General features: G+C 38.3%; 1 protein-coding gene across 6 annotated transcripts; it reads left to right on the top strand.

Moving 5' to 3' along the window:
• The first annotated feature begins 67 nt into the window (after nt 1–67).
• On the top strand, nt 68–8,074 carry LOC122553006 (ADP-ribosylation factor 6-like). Of its 6 annotated transcripts, none has more exons than XM_043696406.1 (2): nt 68–180; nt 6,541–8,074. In XM_043696406.1, the coding sequence occupies exon 2, from the start codon at nt 7,000–7,002 to the stop codon at nt 7,528–7,530; it is 531 nt and encodes a 176-aa protein (XP_043552341.1). In that variant the 5' UTR covers nt 68–180; nt 6,541–6,999; the 3' UTR covers nt 7,531–8,074. The 6 variants fall into 6 exon arrangements, with proteins under 6 accessions (XP_043552341.1, XP_043552342.1, XP_043552338.1 ...); XM_043696407.1 differs by having other exon boundaries at nt 69–180; nt 6,538–8,074; XM_043696403.1 differs by having other exon boundaries at nt 84–258.
• Nucleotides 8,075–18,690: the final 10,616 nt, after the last annotated feature.

The raw sequence follows: 18,690 nt of genomic DNA, 5'->3' as shown, positions 1-18,690 counted from the left end.
ATAAAGTGCGGCGCGAGCGGGCTGAAAGGATTGGAACGGATGGCAGTTTGGAATCGAGATCACGTGCGCAGTACGCGCCGAACCTTTGTCGTATTCTGTGGGATCCATATTGATCACAGTGTTTTCCGTTGAATAATAACAGCTCCAAAATGGCTTCCAATACGCAACAGAAACTGCAATGTACGCACCATAATTCGTTATTTAGATCGGACGGAGGAAGTAGGCGGAGTTGATACCGAATATCGATGAAGCTTGATTGTGAGCACACTGCAGTTGTAATGGTTTTGTGTCCTTGTTCGAACTTGAAACTTTTATTCCTACCGTGCACACTATTTTGCAGTCCAGAATTATCTCTTGTAAACACCAGAAAGTAACACAAAATCAAATGAAAGGTATAAGAAACGAAACAGAAACTTCCATTCATATAGTGCGTTGTTGCATCTCTGAAATACCCCAAACTTTTATTTCAAAAATATACTTTATTCATATAAAACCTTTAGAAATAAACATAGTCACTATAGCACACTTAAGTCAAACAACCCCAAGGCATTTCTTATTTTTACAAGACTAAGTTTACATACATTTGAGGAAATGGGGGAGTCCGATAACTGAATAGACCCCCATTTAACTTTGGCAGAGGACCTTGAATGGTGGCCTTTTCCTCACTGCACCTTCGCGGCAGCTTCCCCAAGCTCTAGTGCATCCCTCAGCATGTAGTCCTGGACCTTGGAATATGCCAGTCTGCAACACTCAGTCAAAGTCAACTCTTTGCTGTAGGAGACCCAATAAATTTCAGGCAGACCTCTTTCACTAATTTGATGGTCCTTCAGATGTGGTCAATGTTTGTGTCTGTGTGTCCCAGGGAACAGACCGTTGAGCACAGTGTCCTGTGTCACAGAGCTGCTCGGGATGAACCTTGACAAAATCCACTACATTTGTCTCTAAACTTTCCTTGCAAAGGCACATTCCAGAAGATGTGTGACAGTCTATGCTCTGCAGCTGCTTCAAGGGCAGCCTGTGGTGGTGCAGAGAGTCTTGGCGTACATGAAGAATTTCACAGTATTGCCCTTCTCACCACCAGCCAAATTATGTCTTGGTGCTTGTTGGAAAGTCCTCAAACCATTTCACTCAGTTATTGTTAGCTATTTTAAACAGGGCAAGATCCCACAAGTGACAATGAGATAGGTGAATGGTCAGTTAATCTACTTTCTGGCAGTAGTGACTGGGCATAGAATGAATGGGACTAAGCTCTAGGAATGTTTAAAGAACACAATTTTAACATTTTTTCCAAAGAAGAGCATCTCATGCAATACGTGACCCCTTCAGTAACTGGCATTTCAGACTAGGCTGTAGCTATTTTTGACTGAACAAGTATAGGTGATATTAGATTGCTCTGGTATTATTAATTAGAAAATTGCTCTACAAGTGTCCCCTCATTTGAGGAAGTCACTTCCAATATAGTTTGTTGCAGAAATGACAGCACAGCGGATAATTCGTCATTATAAGGAAACTGACAGCAATTTCAAATACCTGCACACAATAATTTGAAGGTTGCTATCAGTAATTCTGAATTCGTCCATTAGGTGTGCTGTTTCAGTTGGCAATTTCATTAGGCAATTTCAATTTAAGTTTGTGATTTATTTTTATAAAATCACTTTTGGGCTGTTAGTTTCCCTGTAGATTCCCTTGAGAAAGTTACATTTGTTCGATGAGTGCCAGATAAAAAGCTTCAATAGCATTTCTCAAGTTATTTACCGTCAAGCAAACATCTTTTAATATATTTAAGATGTAAGTGACAAGAAATTGACATCTTCTCAGAGATGTCAACTTTCTGTACTTCTTGTTCATAAATAAGGCACTAGCAAGACAGCATTTGCTCATACATAGTTGGCCTTGAAAGACAATTGTTTTTCAATAAGCTTACCTCAAAAGGCAAAAATAATGAAATAGTATGGGACCAGAATAACATGTGGGCTAGTCATGGTACACTCCCTTCCCTAAAGGCAATTAATGAATCATTAAATTATTCATTTTGATAGGGAGAACAAAAGAACAGTATTATTTAAATGGAAAGAAACTGCAGAAATTTGCAACACAAAGGGACTTGGGGGTATCTGTGTACAAATCACAGAAAGCTAGCACACAGGTGCAGCAATAATCAGGAAAGCTAATGGAATGTTGGTCCTTATTTCAAGAAGGTTGGAATATAGGAGTAGGAAAGTCTTACTGCAACTGTACACGATGCTGGCGAGACCTCATCTGGAGTACTGTGCACAATTTTGATCTCTTTATTTATGGAAAGATATCATTTTGTTGGAGGCAGCTCATAGAAGGTTCATTAAGATAATCCTGGGTATAGAGAGATTGTCTTATGATTAAAGGCAGAACAGATTGGGACTCATTGGAGTTAAGAAGAATGACAGGTGGTCGCATTGAAACATATATGATTCTTAAGGGGTATACTTGGTAATTGCTGAGAGGATGTTTCCTGTCATGGGAGCGCCGAGGACTAGAGGGCATAGTCTCAGAATAAAGCAGTGCCAATTTAAGACTGAGATGGGAGGGAATTCCTTCTCTCAGAGGGTTGAGTGTCTTTGAAACTCCTTGCCAGAGAGAGCTGTGAGTGCATATTTAAGCTGAGATAGGTTCTTGATTAGTAGGGGGAAATCAACGATTATGGAGAAAACACAATAAAGTGGACTTCAGAAATGTCGGATCAGCTATGATTCTGACAGTAGGCAGGCTTGAGAGGCTGAATGGCCTACTCCTGTTCCTATTTCCCATAGGCTTATAAGATTTCTGTAACAATTTAGAGTGCCACTGCTCAATATATCTGACACCAGCAAAACAAATTACAGATTTATTTACACTATTTCACAATTAGGTTTGGTCCAGTATAATAACTATCAGTGTTGTGGGATCTCAGTTTTATGAACAAACGGCAAGATGATACCACTGATAAAGCATTCTGTCTATACACTCAAATATCAGCCAAGATTATGTGATTAAATCCTAAAAGTAACTTAAACTCACTGTATGATTCAGTTGTAATTGAGGGCTACTGCTGAGTCAAACTCACATAATGGGAGTGGGATTGTGGAAAACTCAAGCATAGGCTTGGACTTCATATAATATTGGTAGTTTTTAGAAGTGAGTGTACTACAAATCATAGATCAGGATATTTTTGTAGGAGGGTGGTCCCAGGTTTATACACTTCCTCTAGGGAAGGTTGACTTTTGATGCTATATTTGATGCACTTTTCAAAATTTTATAATGAAGTATATGCATTTTATAAAAACTGAAAGAATTGCAGATGTGGTAAATCAGAAACAAAAACAGAAGCTGCTGGAAAAGCTCAGCAGGTCTGGAGCACCTGTGCAGTGAAATCAGTGTACCTTCCTCAGTCACCGGACCAGAAACGTTAACTCCGATTTCTCTTCACAGATGCTGCCAGACCCGCTGAGCTTTTACAGCAACTTCTGTTTTTGTTTCCGATTTACAGCTCATATGTGTTTTATGTTGGCTTACTATGAAACAGACGAATGAAAGAAGTAAATAGTTTTGCATAGATGCCTAAAGACATTTTTGATAATTCAAAATTATGTTACTTGTAGGTAAGGGACTAGAAGTTGTTAACCTTTTGTGATAAATTTGTTTTTGCAGTATTACGTTATAAAACTGCAGCAGATCCACGAAAATACAGTACATGAAGGATTTTTTTAATGCAAAGGAAGCACAAAAATGACATCCAATGTGACACTGCCTAATTGTACTGGCTCATAGAATTTTTTTATTTGAAACATACTAATAATTTTGAACTGAAACAAGAACTATAACTTCACTTCAGGAAACTAGCATGGTTTAAATGCCCAGATTGCAGACTGTGCCCAAAGCAAAACCTTAACTTCAGTAGTTTCTGATTTGTTTATTGCTTCATGTGAGAGAATTTACATTTCTGAGCTTTGCCAAAAACAGTAATGGTGAATCGTTTACATTTCTTAAAGTTATGACAGTAGATACACTTCAGAAGTAATTGATTGGTTGTGAATTGCACCAGGACAGCATGAACATGAAATATTAGTTCCTTCCTACATTGTGATAAAGTAATTAACATATTACTTCCATTTTCTTTCTGGTATCATAAATATGTTTGGACCAAATATAGTGTGGCCAATGTTAGTATAATATTCCTAACTCTTTTTTAAATTACTATCTTATCTGCATGATTAGCAAATAAAGCCACATTAAATGAACATATCAAGTGTTCACCATCAATGTTGATCTTAATTTCAAGATTTTCATCTCAAAATGTGTCATTGTTAGAAAAATAAAAGTGGTAGTTCTTCATTATGATAATTGTCTTGTTACCTTATAATTGTCACCATAAAATGCTTGCCAGTATTGTTTAAATATTACGTGATTTTCCATCTCTTGCTTCCATTTTGAATGTGTAGATTTGACAATTATCCTATTTCTTCTGGTTTGATATTACTGGAAGAGCATGTAAATGATTGTTAGTTATTGTTGCCCATTTTATGCTGCAGCCTCATTCCAATTTCACCCCCAATGTGCTTGGAACACAGGTTTGCATTAGTTCTGAATTGCATAAGTCAGAAGAGAAAAAGGAGAGAAATTAATAACTCATGTATTGGGGTTGAATGTTGCTTCAGTACTATGGAATCTTGTTTTACTATATTTTGCGAAGTTTTGTTGCAACAAGGTTTTCTTATTATTTTTACATTTCAGTTTGTGGGACCATGCTGTGCACAAATTGGTTGCTGTTTTTCTTACATTAAAATTATGAAAAACTTCAAAAATATTTAATTGATTGTAAAACTATTTCTGACATCCTGTGATCATGAAAGGTGCTGTATAAGTACAAGCCTCCCTTTTATTTCTTTTTAGTTAAGATGACAGTTTAGAGTTTAGGATAATTAATATATTTTGTGTCTTTTTTCTAGATGAGTAAAGAACTACAAAGCCAGCATTTGTCTATCCGAATGCCAAATGTGGAAATTAAAACAGAATTACCCCATCATAATAATAATTTGAAAATGACCCACCAAACAAAATATAAGTTAAATTGTTGCCACAAAATGGAGAGACCCAGAAAATTAATGGTTTCTTGAAAACAAGAGCATAAGGAACAGGAGTAGGTAATTCGTCAACCTGTCCCACTATTCAAGAGGATCATGTCTGATCTGATTGTGCCCTTAAATCCACTTTTCTCCTTGCTCCCAATAACCTTCAACTTTCTTGTAGATAAAAAAAAGTCTCACCGCTTTGAATACATTCATTAATCCAGACTCAAATGCTGTTTATGGAAGCAAATTCCAAAGGACAACAATCCTCTCAGAGAAGAAATTTGTCTTGATTTCAGTCTTAAATGAGAGACCACCTATTTTTAAACAGTGCTTCCTAGTTATAGGTTCCCCCACATCGGAGCTCTACCTTATTTGTTTCTTTAGGATCACCTTTCATTCTTGTAAATGAGTATAGGCTCATAGACGTTTACAGCATAGAAGGGCCCATCATATATACCTTGTAAACAAGACTAGTTCAACCCAGGAATCTGCCTAGTAAATCTACATTGAACTGCTTCAAAGACAAGTATATCCTTCCTTATGTAAAGAAGTCAAAACTGTAGACAGTATTGTAAGTACATTCTAACAATTCCCTGTCAGTTGTACCAAAACTTATGTTTACACTGCATCCTTTTGCAAAAATGTCCAACAAGTCATTTGCCTTTCTCGTTACATGCTGTACCTGCAAGCTAACTTTTGTGCTTTTTGTTCTCAAGAACACCCAAATCCTTCTGCACTGTGAAATTAAAGGTTGATCAATACTTGGGATTGATCGCCACATAGAATGGTGCAGATGAAAACCTTCAATTTAAGTTATAGTTAAATACAGCAAATGGAGGAGCATATGATCATTTTAGATGAATGAATTTTGATTGAATGGCATTTCTCACCTATAAGTACATTGTGATCTCATGACTGGTAGTGCTTGAACTGTTATATAATGCATCTTTAGAAATTCCTTAGAGTATAGCACGGAAACCTCCTCAGTCCAACTCATCCATGCCGACCGGATATCCTAAACTAACCTAGTCCCATTTGCCAGCACTTGACCCATATCATTCTAAACTCTTCCTATTCATATACTCATCCAGATGCTAAATGCTGTAATTGTACCAGCCTCCACCACTTCCTCTGGTAGCTCATTCCATACAGCACAACCCTGTGCATGAAAAAGTTGTCCCTTTTAAATCTTTCCCTTCTCACCCTCAACCAATACCCTCTAGTTGTGGACTCCCCACTCCAGGGAAAGTACCTTGTCTGTTTACCCTAACCATGCCCCTCATGATTTTATAAACCTCTGCAAATGATCTTCAAAAATCTCTGTTGGAGTTACTTAAACTCAGAATTTATAAGAGTCCTTATGCAGTGTTTCAGTGTCAGTTTATTGAATTTGTATTGCCATAGTTACATGATGCAAAAATGGACCAATGAAATAATTCTACATCTCCTCCAGCAGGTGGCGTTTAGAGGCCTGAGTAATAAGGCCTTAAACCTACTAAATAGAAGAGAACGAAGGAGTCAAAACAGTTTCACTCGATCTGCACTTTTCTGCTAATCTGTTTGGTTAATTGGGGTCTTTACAAACTGAGAATTGCTCAGTTATTGTGAAGCTGATGAATTTCAGAAGCTAATCATCTTACTTTCTCGAGCCAATATTCACTGCTACAACTAGAGCAGGAGGAAAACTTTTTTCATTCATATTTGATTTTGACTTAACAAGCAAGAAGAATCTGGGAGAACAGTGAGAGATTTCGCTTTGGTGTTACCTTTTCTGCAACAGGTTGTCACTCCTTTGTGCTTTTTTTCCTCAAATACTTCAAAGGCTGTGTTAATATTTCGAGAAATCTGATGTTAAAATATCAGTATTAATCCAGTATTGTTTGTGAGAACATATTTTGCATTGATTATTTTTAAAATGGGGAAATTCCTGTCAAAGATTTTTGGAAACAAAGAAATGCGAATTCTGATGCTGGGCCTGGATGCAGCTGGAAAGACTACGGTGCTATACAAACTCAAACTGGGACAGCCTGTCAGTACAACTCCAACTGTAGGCTTTAATGTGGAGACAGTGACTTACAAAAATGTTCGGTTCAATGTCTGGGATGTAGGTGGTCAGGATAAGATCAGACCTCTTTGGAGGCACTATTATACAGGTACCCAGGGGTTGATCTTTGTGGTGGACTGTGCTGACAGAGACCGCATTAACGAAGCCAGACAAGAGCTATATCGCATCATAAATGACAGAGAAATGCGCAATGCTATTATTCTAATCTTTGCAAACAAGCAAGACCTGCCTAATGCCATGAAACCCATTGAGCTCCAAGAGAAACTGGGCCTGAATAGGATTCAAGATCGTAACTGGTATGTTCAGCCTTCCTCAGCAACCACTGGAGATGGACTGTATGAAGGGCTAACCTGGCTAACATCTAATTACAAAACATCTTGAGAACAAAGTTAAAACTTACAGAGATGTTGCATATGAACTTTATACCCGTTGCCTTCAATTTGCAACAGAGTGGAACTGCTTCAAAGAAAAGTATGCTTTTAACAATATAGGAGGAATGGCTAGACCATTATAAGAGCAACTTGGCACTTGGTAAAGATTTGCTTATAGCAACATTATTATCACAGTTAGCTTTTATTATATGTGGCTTTGACTATGTCAGATTGATTAAAAGTCAGATTTTTATTTTCACTGTTGATCTATTAGCAGAATCTGTATTGATATCTGGCAGTCCAGTTACAGTGTGTGTGCTACATTTAATGGATAATCTTTAAGAATAAGTATTAAATTTACATTAGACTGTTAGTGTTTATAAAGAACTTCAAAAGTTTGCAAAAAGGCAACCATATACTGTGGTTGTTTTTATTCTCCAATGTTGCTGAACATTTAAGCATCATATGTGTTAAAAGTTTACTTAGAGTCATAGAGTTCTATAGTGTGGAGACAGACCCTTTGGTCCAACTCATCCATACTGACCAGATATCCTAAATTAATCTAGTCCTATTTGCCAGCATTTGGTCCATATTCCTCTTAAAAACTTCCTATTCATATACCCAACCTGATGCCTTTTAAATGTTGTAATTGTACCAGCCTCCACCCCCCATTTCCTCTAGCAGCCTATTCCATACATGCAACACCCTCTGCATGGAAATGTTGTCCCTTAGGTCCCTTTTAAATCTTTCCCTTCTCACCTTAAACCTATGCCCTTTAGTTTTGGACTCCCCCACTCCAAGGAAAAGACCTTGGCTACTCTATTTATGCCCCTCATGATTTTATAAACCTCTAATAGGTCATCGCTCAACCTCCAACACTCTAGGGAAAACTGTTCCAGCCTATTCAGCCTCTCCCTATAGCTCAAGTCCTCCAATCCTGGCAACATCCTTGTAAATCTTTTCTGAACCTTATCAAGTTTCACAATATCCTTTCTATAGCAGGGAAATCAGAATTGCACACAGTATTCCAAAAGTGGCCTAACCATAGTAACAAATATCGTGTTTATTTTGGAATAGGTAAAAATCTTTAAAGCTACATTACAAAAAAACTTCAGGTTTTGAAATGCAGATTTAATATCATTGCTTGCTGAGAGTGATAGAAGTATAAGTTCTTATAAAGTAAACATTAGAAGTTTACTTCTTGACACTGGTATGGAAACAGAAACAATATGTTGTGGGGTAATATTACTGTTTTACTATACTTAAAAGTGTGAAATATCAAAGAAATATTAGAGTGGATATATTTATTTTGATAATTTGTTCATGAATATTCTCTGTGATTCATAAAATAATGTGAAATCCTACCAACAATAAAGTGGGAAATTGTACAATTGAAAACAAAATTAATGTACCTCATGACTGATACTCCTCTATCACTGAGTTGTCTCACAATTGATTATATGAACCATTTGATGCCATCAATATAGAATGGACTTGGAGCACTTACTGAGTCTGAGTGTAAGTCACTATAAGAACAAAAAGAAACACTGGAATTTAACCAGATTTTGTTACAAAACTGAGAATTTGAATTTACCTGGAACATGGTTTATGAATGCAATTTTTATGTTTTGAACTCAGCTGACCTGCATTTTTATAAAATAGTAATGACATAATAACCTCATTTTCCATTGTCTCAAATTCATTTGTTTCAAATGTGAATTTGACTTATGCATTGTTGACAGTTGCCACGTTACAGCTGAATGAGTTTGACCAAATCTTAAAAGGACTACATTGTAAATTATTGAATTATATTTATTGGCTACAAGGAAATATTGGTTACAGGGGTTTTTTAGTAGTAGTGCTTCACAAACTACTTTGTTCTATGCATAATACTTTGCATAAAGATTTTTTTTGTTTTTGCATTTGAGGCGGCACGGTAGCACAGTGGTAAGCACTGCTAGCTCAGAACGCCAGAGACCCAGGTTCAATTCTCGCCTCAGACAAATGTCTGTGTGGAGTTTGCACATTCTCTCCGTGTCTACATGGGTTTCCTCCGGGTGCTCCGGTTTCCTCCCACAATTCAAAGATGTGCAGGTTAGGTGAACTGGCCATACTAAATTGCCCATATTGTTAGATGTAGGGGAATGGGTCTGGGTGAATTGCTTTTCGGAGGGTCGGTGTGGACTTGTTGGGCCGAAGGGCCTGTTTCCACACTGTAAGTAATCTAATCTAAACATTAACACAAAGTGACACACAGTAACAATATGCAGGATCAGTATCCAACTCTACTAAGTCCCTAAATTCAGCTTTGTCACTGTAGGAAAAGAAGGCAAAAAATGTTGGAAATGAAAAGAAGCATTGTGTTTTGATAGCTCTTGCTAGCTTCTTGGCAGTTGACTCAGAGATAAATGAGCTTTTACAAAAAACTGGAAGCAAAACTCCCACCTGCCATTACAGTGTCAAGCTCTGCTGGTTGGAGAGCAGGGAGGGAAAAAAATTAATTATATGTTTTGAAAAATAAAGCTTTGATACATTCTTGTTGGTTAGCTCTCAAAGTACAATTGTTTCCATTTGCAAGTAGATTTTGAGAAATCAAATCAAATGTGGAATTTCTTTGTTCCAATTCTGTCTTGAAATCTTAATTACTAGTTATTGATCATTTTAAATCTATTGTTAAAGATTCTGAATCTTCTGACAATGCTACCCAATAACATGGATCATAAATCCACTGAACTAAAAACAGAAAATGCTGGAAAGACTCTAGTCAGTCAGGTAGCATTGGAGACAGAGAAACAGAGTTAACATTTCAGGTTGATCACCATTCCTCAAAAGCAGAAGAAGGCACAGTTTTAACAGTTTTCAAGAAAATTTGAACAAAGGACTAAAACGAAAAAAGGGAGAAGGATGAGCACTCTCTGGTGTGGTGGGGTATGTGTACAAAGGTAAAGAAGGTCTCTGATGGGATGGTGGGGTAGGATTAATTAAATAAGATCATAGAAATAGTAACGGGGTGGACTGTTTGGCCCTTTGAGCTTGCTCTGCTTTACAGTTTCCTAATATCTCCCCTCAAAGGGTCAAAGTAAGCAGTCAAAATATTGATCTAGAAGAGTTGTCAACAGCAGAAATATTATCAGCATCTGCAGTCTGAAAAAAAAAGATGGCAGAGGCCATGATTTAAAGTTATTGAAATGAGTATTGAATCTAGAGGGTTGTAAACTGCTCAGTCATAGATGAGCAACTGTTCCTCATTTTTGCTTCATTGGAATTTCTAGGATTCTATCCTAGTTATAACAGCATAAGGACCAAGGACAGAAAGGGCAGAGTAGGAGTGGACTTGTCAATAAGATGCTTGTTTGAAACAAATTAAGAATAAGTTATTAGCAGGAAGGTTAGACTTAGAAATATTTTAAATATTTAACTTCAGTTGAAAAATCGTGATACATTTGGAATATTTACTTTTGGGCAAGAGTGGTGGAATGACATTTTGGATTGATGAATGTTTGGTGTTAAACAACAATAAATGAGTTTCCTCAAGATAATTTTTGTTATAGCATTTAGATAGGCACTAAACAGAAGTTGCTTACCTGACGAGAATTCCTACTGGAACAATTTTAATTCAAATTAATGTAGTCCAGAAACAGATTGAGCCTCTATCTTCTTGAATAAAAATGAAATTTGCTGCAGATAGGAAAGTTTCAACATCTCTGGAAGAAACAAGATACTAAACATACAGATTATAGATTCATAAGAAAGAATTTCATTTATTTGACATATTAACATTTAACATATTTTCCCCTTTGATAACTGCTCATTATATGTGTATCTAATGTTGAGAATTTTCAAAGCAGAATTTAGAAGAGGTCTCCTAATGTTAACTTAGCCACAAGGTTTATTAGCATTTTTGCACCAAAATATATAATAAGACTATGGTTCATTCTGGGCGTTTGTGGTAATGAAGGTTAGGATTTGGCCTTTCATTCTGGGACCTGAAATCAATTCCAGCCCAGACTATGGGCAAATATCTCCCATGACAACTAGCTGTAGACTGAATTCTATGAAATGAATTTCAAGTCTCAGTCCAACTCCTACTTTAGAGTTAGAAACTGTTTAAAGATCACACTGATACAAGAAGTATGTTTTACTGAGGTCAGCAAAAGATGACCATATTACCATGTTATATCTGGATATTTTGCTAACACTGGAGTTTGAAATACAAAATGCTGCATTTTCCAGCACTATCCTTCACTTTGATGACTACAAAATGCAAATAAAGTTAATCCTTTTCATTAAAGTATTCAAAATGTGGCTCAAGTTGTTTTCAGTTTGCAGAGCAGCTAAATTTCTAAATAATAAGAATATTTGAAAAGCCAAAAACAGTGAGTACTGAAAAGATTAAAAAGGTCATTGTCACTTCTAAGAGATTTTTAGGCAGATCAATAACAAATACAAGTCACCATTTTTGCCAGCAGAAAAGTGCTTCAAGTTCAGACTTGACATCTGTTTCAGTGTCAGTTTTTACAATGTGATTTTAACATTTTTGTCTTCATATTTGTTAAAAGTTTTAAGTGAAATAATTAGCAGGACTGACATAATTACATCTAATTGCATTTCCTCTGTTTACTTACTAAAGGAAATACATTACCATAGCAACAATGATATTTTTAAAACTGCTGTTCTAAAGAGAACCTATTGTATGTTCTCCAGGCAGCATTCTTTTTGGTCGAGTTTAATTTGAAAATAGTGATCTATCCACATATAGTTTTCACACCAGGCTGTCAATAAATAGTTTTAATTCTTTCTTTGTAAAAATAATGATAAAATACAGCACAAAATGATTGTAAAAGTGCAATTAAGGAATACTTATAATTATTTTCCCTTAGACTTTGATGTCCCTTGGAAAAAATTTAGCTGCACTTGTGTTGCATTAAGCCGTACCAGCTGGAAACTTCATGCTTAGATTTTCTATTTGTAAATTTAGCTGATGCAATACCTGTCATGCTAAATTGGGCTGTGATTCTGGACTGGGATTTCAAATCAAGGGAAGGGATTCTTCCTCTCCTATTCGAATTTCATGTAAGTTCCATGTGTACAGATAATTAATGAGGACTGTAAAACACAAGAGCAGGCGTAGGCAATTGAGTCCATTAAGTCTGCTTCAATATTCAGTGAGATCATGGCTGGTATGATGGTCCTTAACTTCACTTTCATGCCTTTTTCCTTTTGATTCCCTTTTTGTTGAAAAATCTGTCGACTTTAGCCTTGAACATACTTAACAACCCAGCATTGACAGCATCTATGGTAAAGAATTCCACAGATTCACTACTTTTGAGAGAAGAAATTCATCCTTATCTGTTTTAAATGTGCAACCGCTTATTCTAGGATTATTCTGTCCGGTCCTAGACTCTGCCAAAAGGGGAAACAATCTGTCCACCTCTGTTCTGTCAAGTTCCCTAAGAATCTTACATGTTTCAATGAGGTCACCTCATTCTTCTAAATTCCAACAAGTACAGGCCCTTTCTACCTGGTATCAGTCACGTGAACCTTCTCTGGACTACCTCCAATGCCAGTATGTCTTTCCTTTGATAAGCCACACAAACTGTTCACAATATTCCAGTTGTAGTCTGACTAGTGCCTTATATAGATTTAGCAAATGTTTCTAATATTCCATTCCCTTTGAAACAAAGACCAACATTTCGTTTGCCTTTCCTATTACCTGCTAAACTTGGATGCTAGCATTTTGTAATTCATGGACGAGGACTCTCTCTATGACTCCCAAATCCCTCTGTAGCTTTTTGTAGTCTTTCTCCATTTAACTAATATTCAAATCCTCTATTCTTCTTGCCAAAGAGCATGACCTTATACTTTTCCACATTATATCAAGTTTTGCCTACCAATGTATATTCCTCTATATCTTACCTTGCCTTCCCACCTATTTTGTGTCATCCACAAACCTGGCTATGGTACATTCACTTTCCTCATCCAGTTCATTTATAAATATTGTAAATAATGGAGGCCTCAGTCCTGATCCCAGTGGTACTCACTATTCACAGGTTGCCATCCTGAAAATGTCCTCCTTATCCCAACTCTGTCTTCTACTAGTTAGCGAACTTCCTATTGGTGCTAATATATTATCCCCAACATCATGGGATCTTATCTAAATGAGTAGCCTAATGTGTGGCTGCCTTCTGAAATTTCAAATACATTACATTCACAGCTTTCCCTTTATCTATCCTGTTTGTTATCTTCTCAAAGAACTCGAGTAAATTTGTGAGACACCATTTTCTCTTCATGATGCTATACTGACTGCTTTATCACATTATGTCATTCTAAATTCTCTGCTCTTACATCCTTTATTATTGTTTTTAAAGTGTGGCCTACAGATAAACTGCAGTAGGGAGTAGAGTGGGTTCATTCTTGATTATATTTTTTTTGGAGATACGTCTCTTGATTAAACTTAAAGTATAAGCCATAACTATTAATTTAACATGGGCAGTGTTTGTAGAGGAATAAGACTGTATTACTTTCTGGGTCTGGATATTGTGAAGGAGCAAAAATGGCCTTTAATAATATGTACTTCTTGTCAGGTGTGGGAGTTTAAAGAGAGTTTAAGGGAATGCGGATAATACTGCGGATTATATCTGCCATAAAAGCTGTTGGCTGCGAATCTTATCAGATTGAATGGATCGGTTGGAGAGACAGTTAGAAGCAATAAGGAATTTGCAACAGCAACAGTATGTGATGGATGGCAGTTATAGGAAGGGGGGAAAGTCTCAGATACAGTCACATAGATGGGTTAACTCCAGGAAAGGTAAGAGAGGTTGGAAGATAGTGCAGGAGTCTTTTGTGGATATACCCATTTCAAACAGGTATGTTGTTTTGGAAAATGTAGGGGGTGATGGATTCTCAGGGGAACGTAGCACAAACGCCCAAGTTTCTGGTATTGAGACTGGCTCTAATGCAACGAGGGGTACATTGAGTTCCAAGAGATCAATTGTGTTAGGCGATTCTCTAGTCCGAGGTACAGATCGACGTTTTTGTGGCCAGCAGCGAAAAAGCAGAATGGTGTGTTGCTTCCCTGGTGCCAGGATCAAGAATGTCTCAGAGAGGTGCAGAATGTTCTCATTGGGGAGAGGGGCCAGCAAGAGGTCATTGTCCACCTTGGAACCAACGACATTGGAAGGGAAAAGGTTGAGAATCTGAAGGGAGATTACAGAGAGTTAGGCAGAAATTTAAAAAGGAGGTCCTCGAGTGTAGTAATATCTGGATTACGCCCGGTGCTACGAGCTAGTGAGGACAGGGATAGGAGGATATAGCAGATGAATGCATGGCTGAGGAGCTGGTGTATGGGAGAAGGATTCACATTTTTGGATCATTGGAATCACTTTTGGGGTAGAAGTGACCTGTACAAGAAGGACGGATTGCACCTAAATTGGAAGGGGACTAATATACTGGCAGGGAAATTTGCTAGAGCTGCTCGGGAGGATTTAAACTAGTAAGGTGGGGAGTGGGAGAACCCAGGGAGATAGTGAGGAAAGAGATCAATCTGAGACTGGTACAGTTGAGAACAGAAGCGAGTCAAACAGTCAGGGCAGGCAGGGACAAAGTAGGACTAATAAATTAAACTGCATTTATTTCAATGCAAGGGGCCTAACAGGGAAGGCAGATGAACTCATGGCATGGTTAGGAACATGGGACTGGGATATCATAGCAATTACAGAAACATGGCTTAGGGATGGGCAGGACTGGCAGCTTAATGTTACAGGATACAGGAAGGATAAAAAGGGTGGCAAGAGAGGATGGGGAGTGGCATTTTTGATAAGGGATAGCATTACAGCTGTGCTGAGGGAGGATATTCCTGGAAATACAGGGAAGTTATTTGGGTGGAACTGAGAAATAAGAAAGGGATGATAACCTTATTGGGATTGTATTATAGATCCCCTAATATTCAGAAGGAAATTGAGAAACAAACTTGTAAGGAGATCTCAGCTATCTGTAAGAAAAATAGGGTGGTTATGGTTGGGGATTTTAACTTTCCAGACATAGATTGGGATTGCCATAGTTTTAAGGGTTTAGATGGAGAGTTGTTGTTAAGTGTGTATAAGACAATTTTTCTGATTCAGTATATGGATGTACCTACTAGAGAAGGTGCAAAACTTGACCTACTCTTGGGAAATAAGATAAGGCATGTGACTGAGGTGTCAGTGGGGGAGCATTTGGGGTCAGTGACCATAATTCTATTAGATTTAAAATAATGATGGAAAGGATAGACCAGATCTAAAAGCTGAAGTTCTAAATTGGAGAAAGGCCAATTTTGAAGGTATTAGGCAAGAACCTTTGAAAGGAGAAAGTGAGGACTACAGATGCTGGAGATCAGAGCTGAAAGTGTCTTGCTGGAAAAGCGCAGCAGGTCAGGCAGCATCCAAGGAGCAGGAGAATCTTTTGAAAGCTGATTGGGAGCAGATGTTTGCAGGTAAAGGGAAGGCTGGAAAATGGGAAGCCTTCAGAAATGAGATAACGAGAATCCAGAGAAAGTATATTCCTGTTAGAGTGAAAGGAAAGGCTGGTAGGTATAGGGAATACTGGATGACTAAAGAAATTGTGGGTTTGGTTAAGAAAAAGAAGGAAGAATATGTAAGGCATAGACAGGATAGATCGAGAGAATCCTTAGAAGAGTATAAAGGAAGTAGGAGTATACTTAAGAGGGAAATCAGGAGGGCAAAAAGGGGACATGAGATAGCTTTGGCAAATAGAATTAAGGAGAATCCAAAGAGTTTTTACAAATACATTAAGGACAAAAGGGTAACTAGGGATAGAATAGGGCCCCTCAAAGATTAGCAAGGCGGCCTTTGTGTGGAGCTGCAGAAAATGGGGGAGATACTAAATGAGTATTTTGCATCAGTATTTACTGTGGAAAAGGATATGGAAGATCCTGTAGGGAAATAGATGGTGACATCTTGCAAAATGTCCAGATTACAGAGGAGGAAGTGCTGGATGTCTTGAAAGGGGTAAAGGTGGATAAATCCCCAGGACCTGATCAGGTGTACCCGTGAACTCTGTGGGAAGCTAGAGAAGTGATTGCTGGGCCTCTTGCTGAGATATTTGTAAAATCGATAGTCACAGGTGAGGTGCTGGAAGACTGGAGGTTGGCAAATGTGGTGACACTGTTTAAGAAGGGTGGTAAGGACAAGCCAGGGAACTATAGATCAGTGAGCCTGACGTCGGTGATGGGCAAGTTGTTGGAGAGTTTCCTGAGGGACAGAACGTACATGTATTTGGAAGGCAAGGACGGATTAGGGATAGTCAACATGGCTTTGTGCGTGGGAATTCATGTCGTGGTGCCACTCTATAAGAAGGGTGGTAAGGACAAGCCAGGGAACTATAGATCAGTGAGCCTGACATCGGTGATGGGCAAGTTGTTGGAGAGTTTCCTTAGGGACAGAACGTACATGTATTTGGAAGGCAAGGACTGATTAGGGATAGTCAACATGGCTTTGTGCGTGGGAATTCATGTCTCACAAACTTGATTGAGTTTTTTGAGGAAGTAACAAAGAGGATTGATGAGGGCAGAGAGGTGGATGTGATGTGATCTATGGATTTCAGTAAGGCATTCAACAAGGTTCCCCATGGGAGATTGATTAGCAAGTTTAGATCTCACGGAATACAGGAGAACTAGCCATTTGGATACAGAACTGGCTCAAAGGTAGAAGACAGAGGGTGGTGGTGGAGGGTTGTTTTTCAGACTGGAGGCCTGTGACCAGTGGAGTGCCACAAGGGTAGGTGCTGGGTCCTCTACTTTTTGTCATTTACATATATAAGTTTAATGCTAGCATAAGAGGTACAGTTAGTAAGTTTGCAGATGACACCAAAATTGGAGGTGTAGTGGACAGCGAAGAGGGTTACCTCAGATTACAACAGGATCTGGACCAGATGGGCCAATGGGCTGAGAAGTGCCAGATGGAGTTTAATTCAGATAAATGCGAGGTGCGTTTTGGGAAAGCAAATCTTAGCGAACTTATACACTTAATGGTAAAGTCCTAGGGAGTGTTGCTGAACAAAGAGACCTTGGATTGCAGGTTAATAGTTCCTTGAAAGTGAAGTCACAGGTAGATAGGATAGTGAAGAAGGCATTTGATATGCTTTCCGTTATTGGTCAGAGTATTCAGTACAAGAGTTGGGAGGTCATGTTGCGGCTGTACAGGACATTGGTTAGGCCACTGTTGGAATATTGCGTGCAATTCTGGTCTCCTTCCTATCAGAAAGATGTTGTGAAACTTGAAAGGGTTCAGAAAAGACTTACAAGGATGTTGCCAGGGTTGGAGGATTTGAGCTATAGGGAGAGGCTGAACAGGCTGGGGCTGTTTTCCCTGGAGTGTCGGAGGCTGAGGGGTGACCTTATAGAGGTTTACATAATTATGAGGGGCATGGATAGGCAAAGTCTTTTCCTTGGGGTTGGGGAGTCCAGAACTAGAGGGAATAGGTTTAAGGTCAGGTACCAATGTTCTAGCGAAGAGGATAAATAGGGTGGTCAGTAGGACTTTAAACTTCTGAGTTGGGGGGAAGGGAAAGTGAAAGCAACAGGGAGTATGGAGTTAAATGGAAAGATAAGTGGCAGGATAGCATATGTGCAGGCAGATTTAAACTTGAGACAGACTGGGAATGCAGCAAAAAGGAAGGATAACTTAGGACATCTTATGACTTCCAATATCACTAATGATAAGAAAGTTAGCATTAAGGCACTTAACCTGAATGCTCGTAGCATTCGTAACAAAGCAGATGAACTAATGGCACCTATCATCGTGAATGATTATGATGTGGTAGGCATCACAGAGACGTGGTTACAGGGGGGTCAGGACTGGTAGTTAAACATCCAAGGGTTTTCAAATTATCGAAAAGACAGGGAGGTGGGCAGAGGGGGCAGGGTTGCCTTGTTAGTTAAGAACAAAATTAAATCATGGAATGCTTACAGGATGGCTTTTTGGAACAGCTTGTCATGGAGCCCACAAGGGAGCAGGCTTTTCTGGACCTAGTGCTATGTAATGAACCAGACTTTATAAAAAATCTTAAAGTAAGGGAACACTTAGGAAGCAGCGATCATAATATGGTAGAGTTCAGTCTGCAGTTTGAAAGAGAGAAGGCAAAATCGGATGTAATGGTGTTACAGTTAAATAAA

This window comes from Chiloscyllium plagiosum, chromosome 9, assembly GCF_004010195.1.
Source record: "Chiloscyllium plagiosum isolate BGI_BamShark_2017 chromosome 9, ASM401019v2, whole genome shotgun sequence".
NCBI classification, from domain to species: domain Eukaryota; kingdom Metazoa; phylum Chordata; class Chondrichthyes; order Orectolobiformes; family Hemiscylliidae; genus Chiloscyllium; species Chiloscyllium plagiosum.
Note: the sequence above shows the minus strand (reverse complement) of the source record. Positions and strands in the feature narration are given on the sequence as shown.

Excerpts from the sequence above, each read along its gene's own strand:
- LOC122553006 (XM_043696406.1), top strand. The coding sequence starts at position 7,000 with ATGGGGAAATTCCTGTCAAAGATTTTTGGAAACAAAGAAATGCGAATT.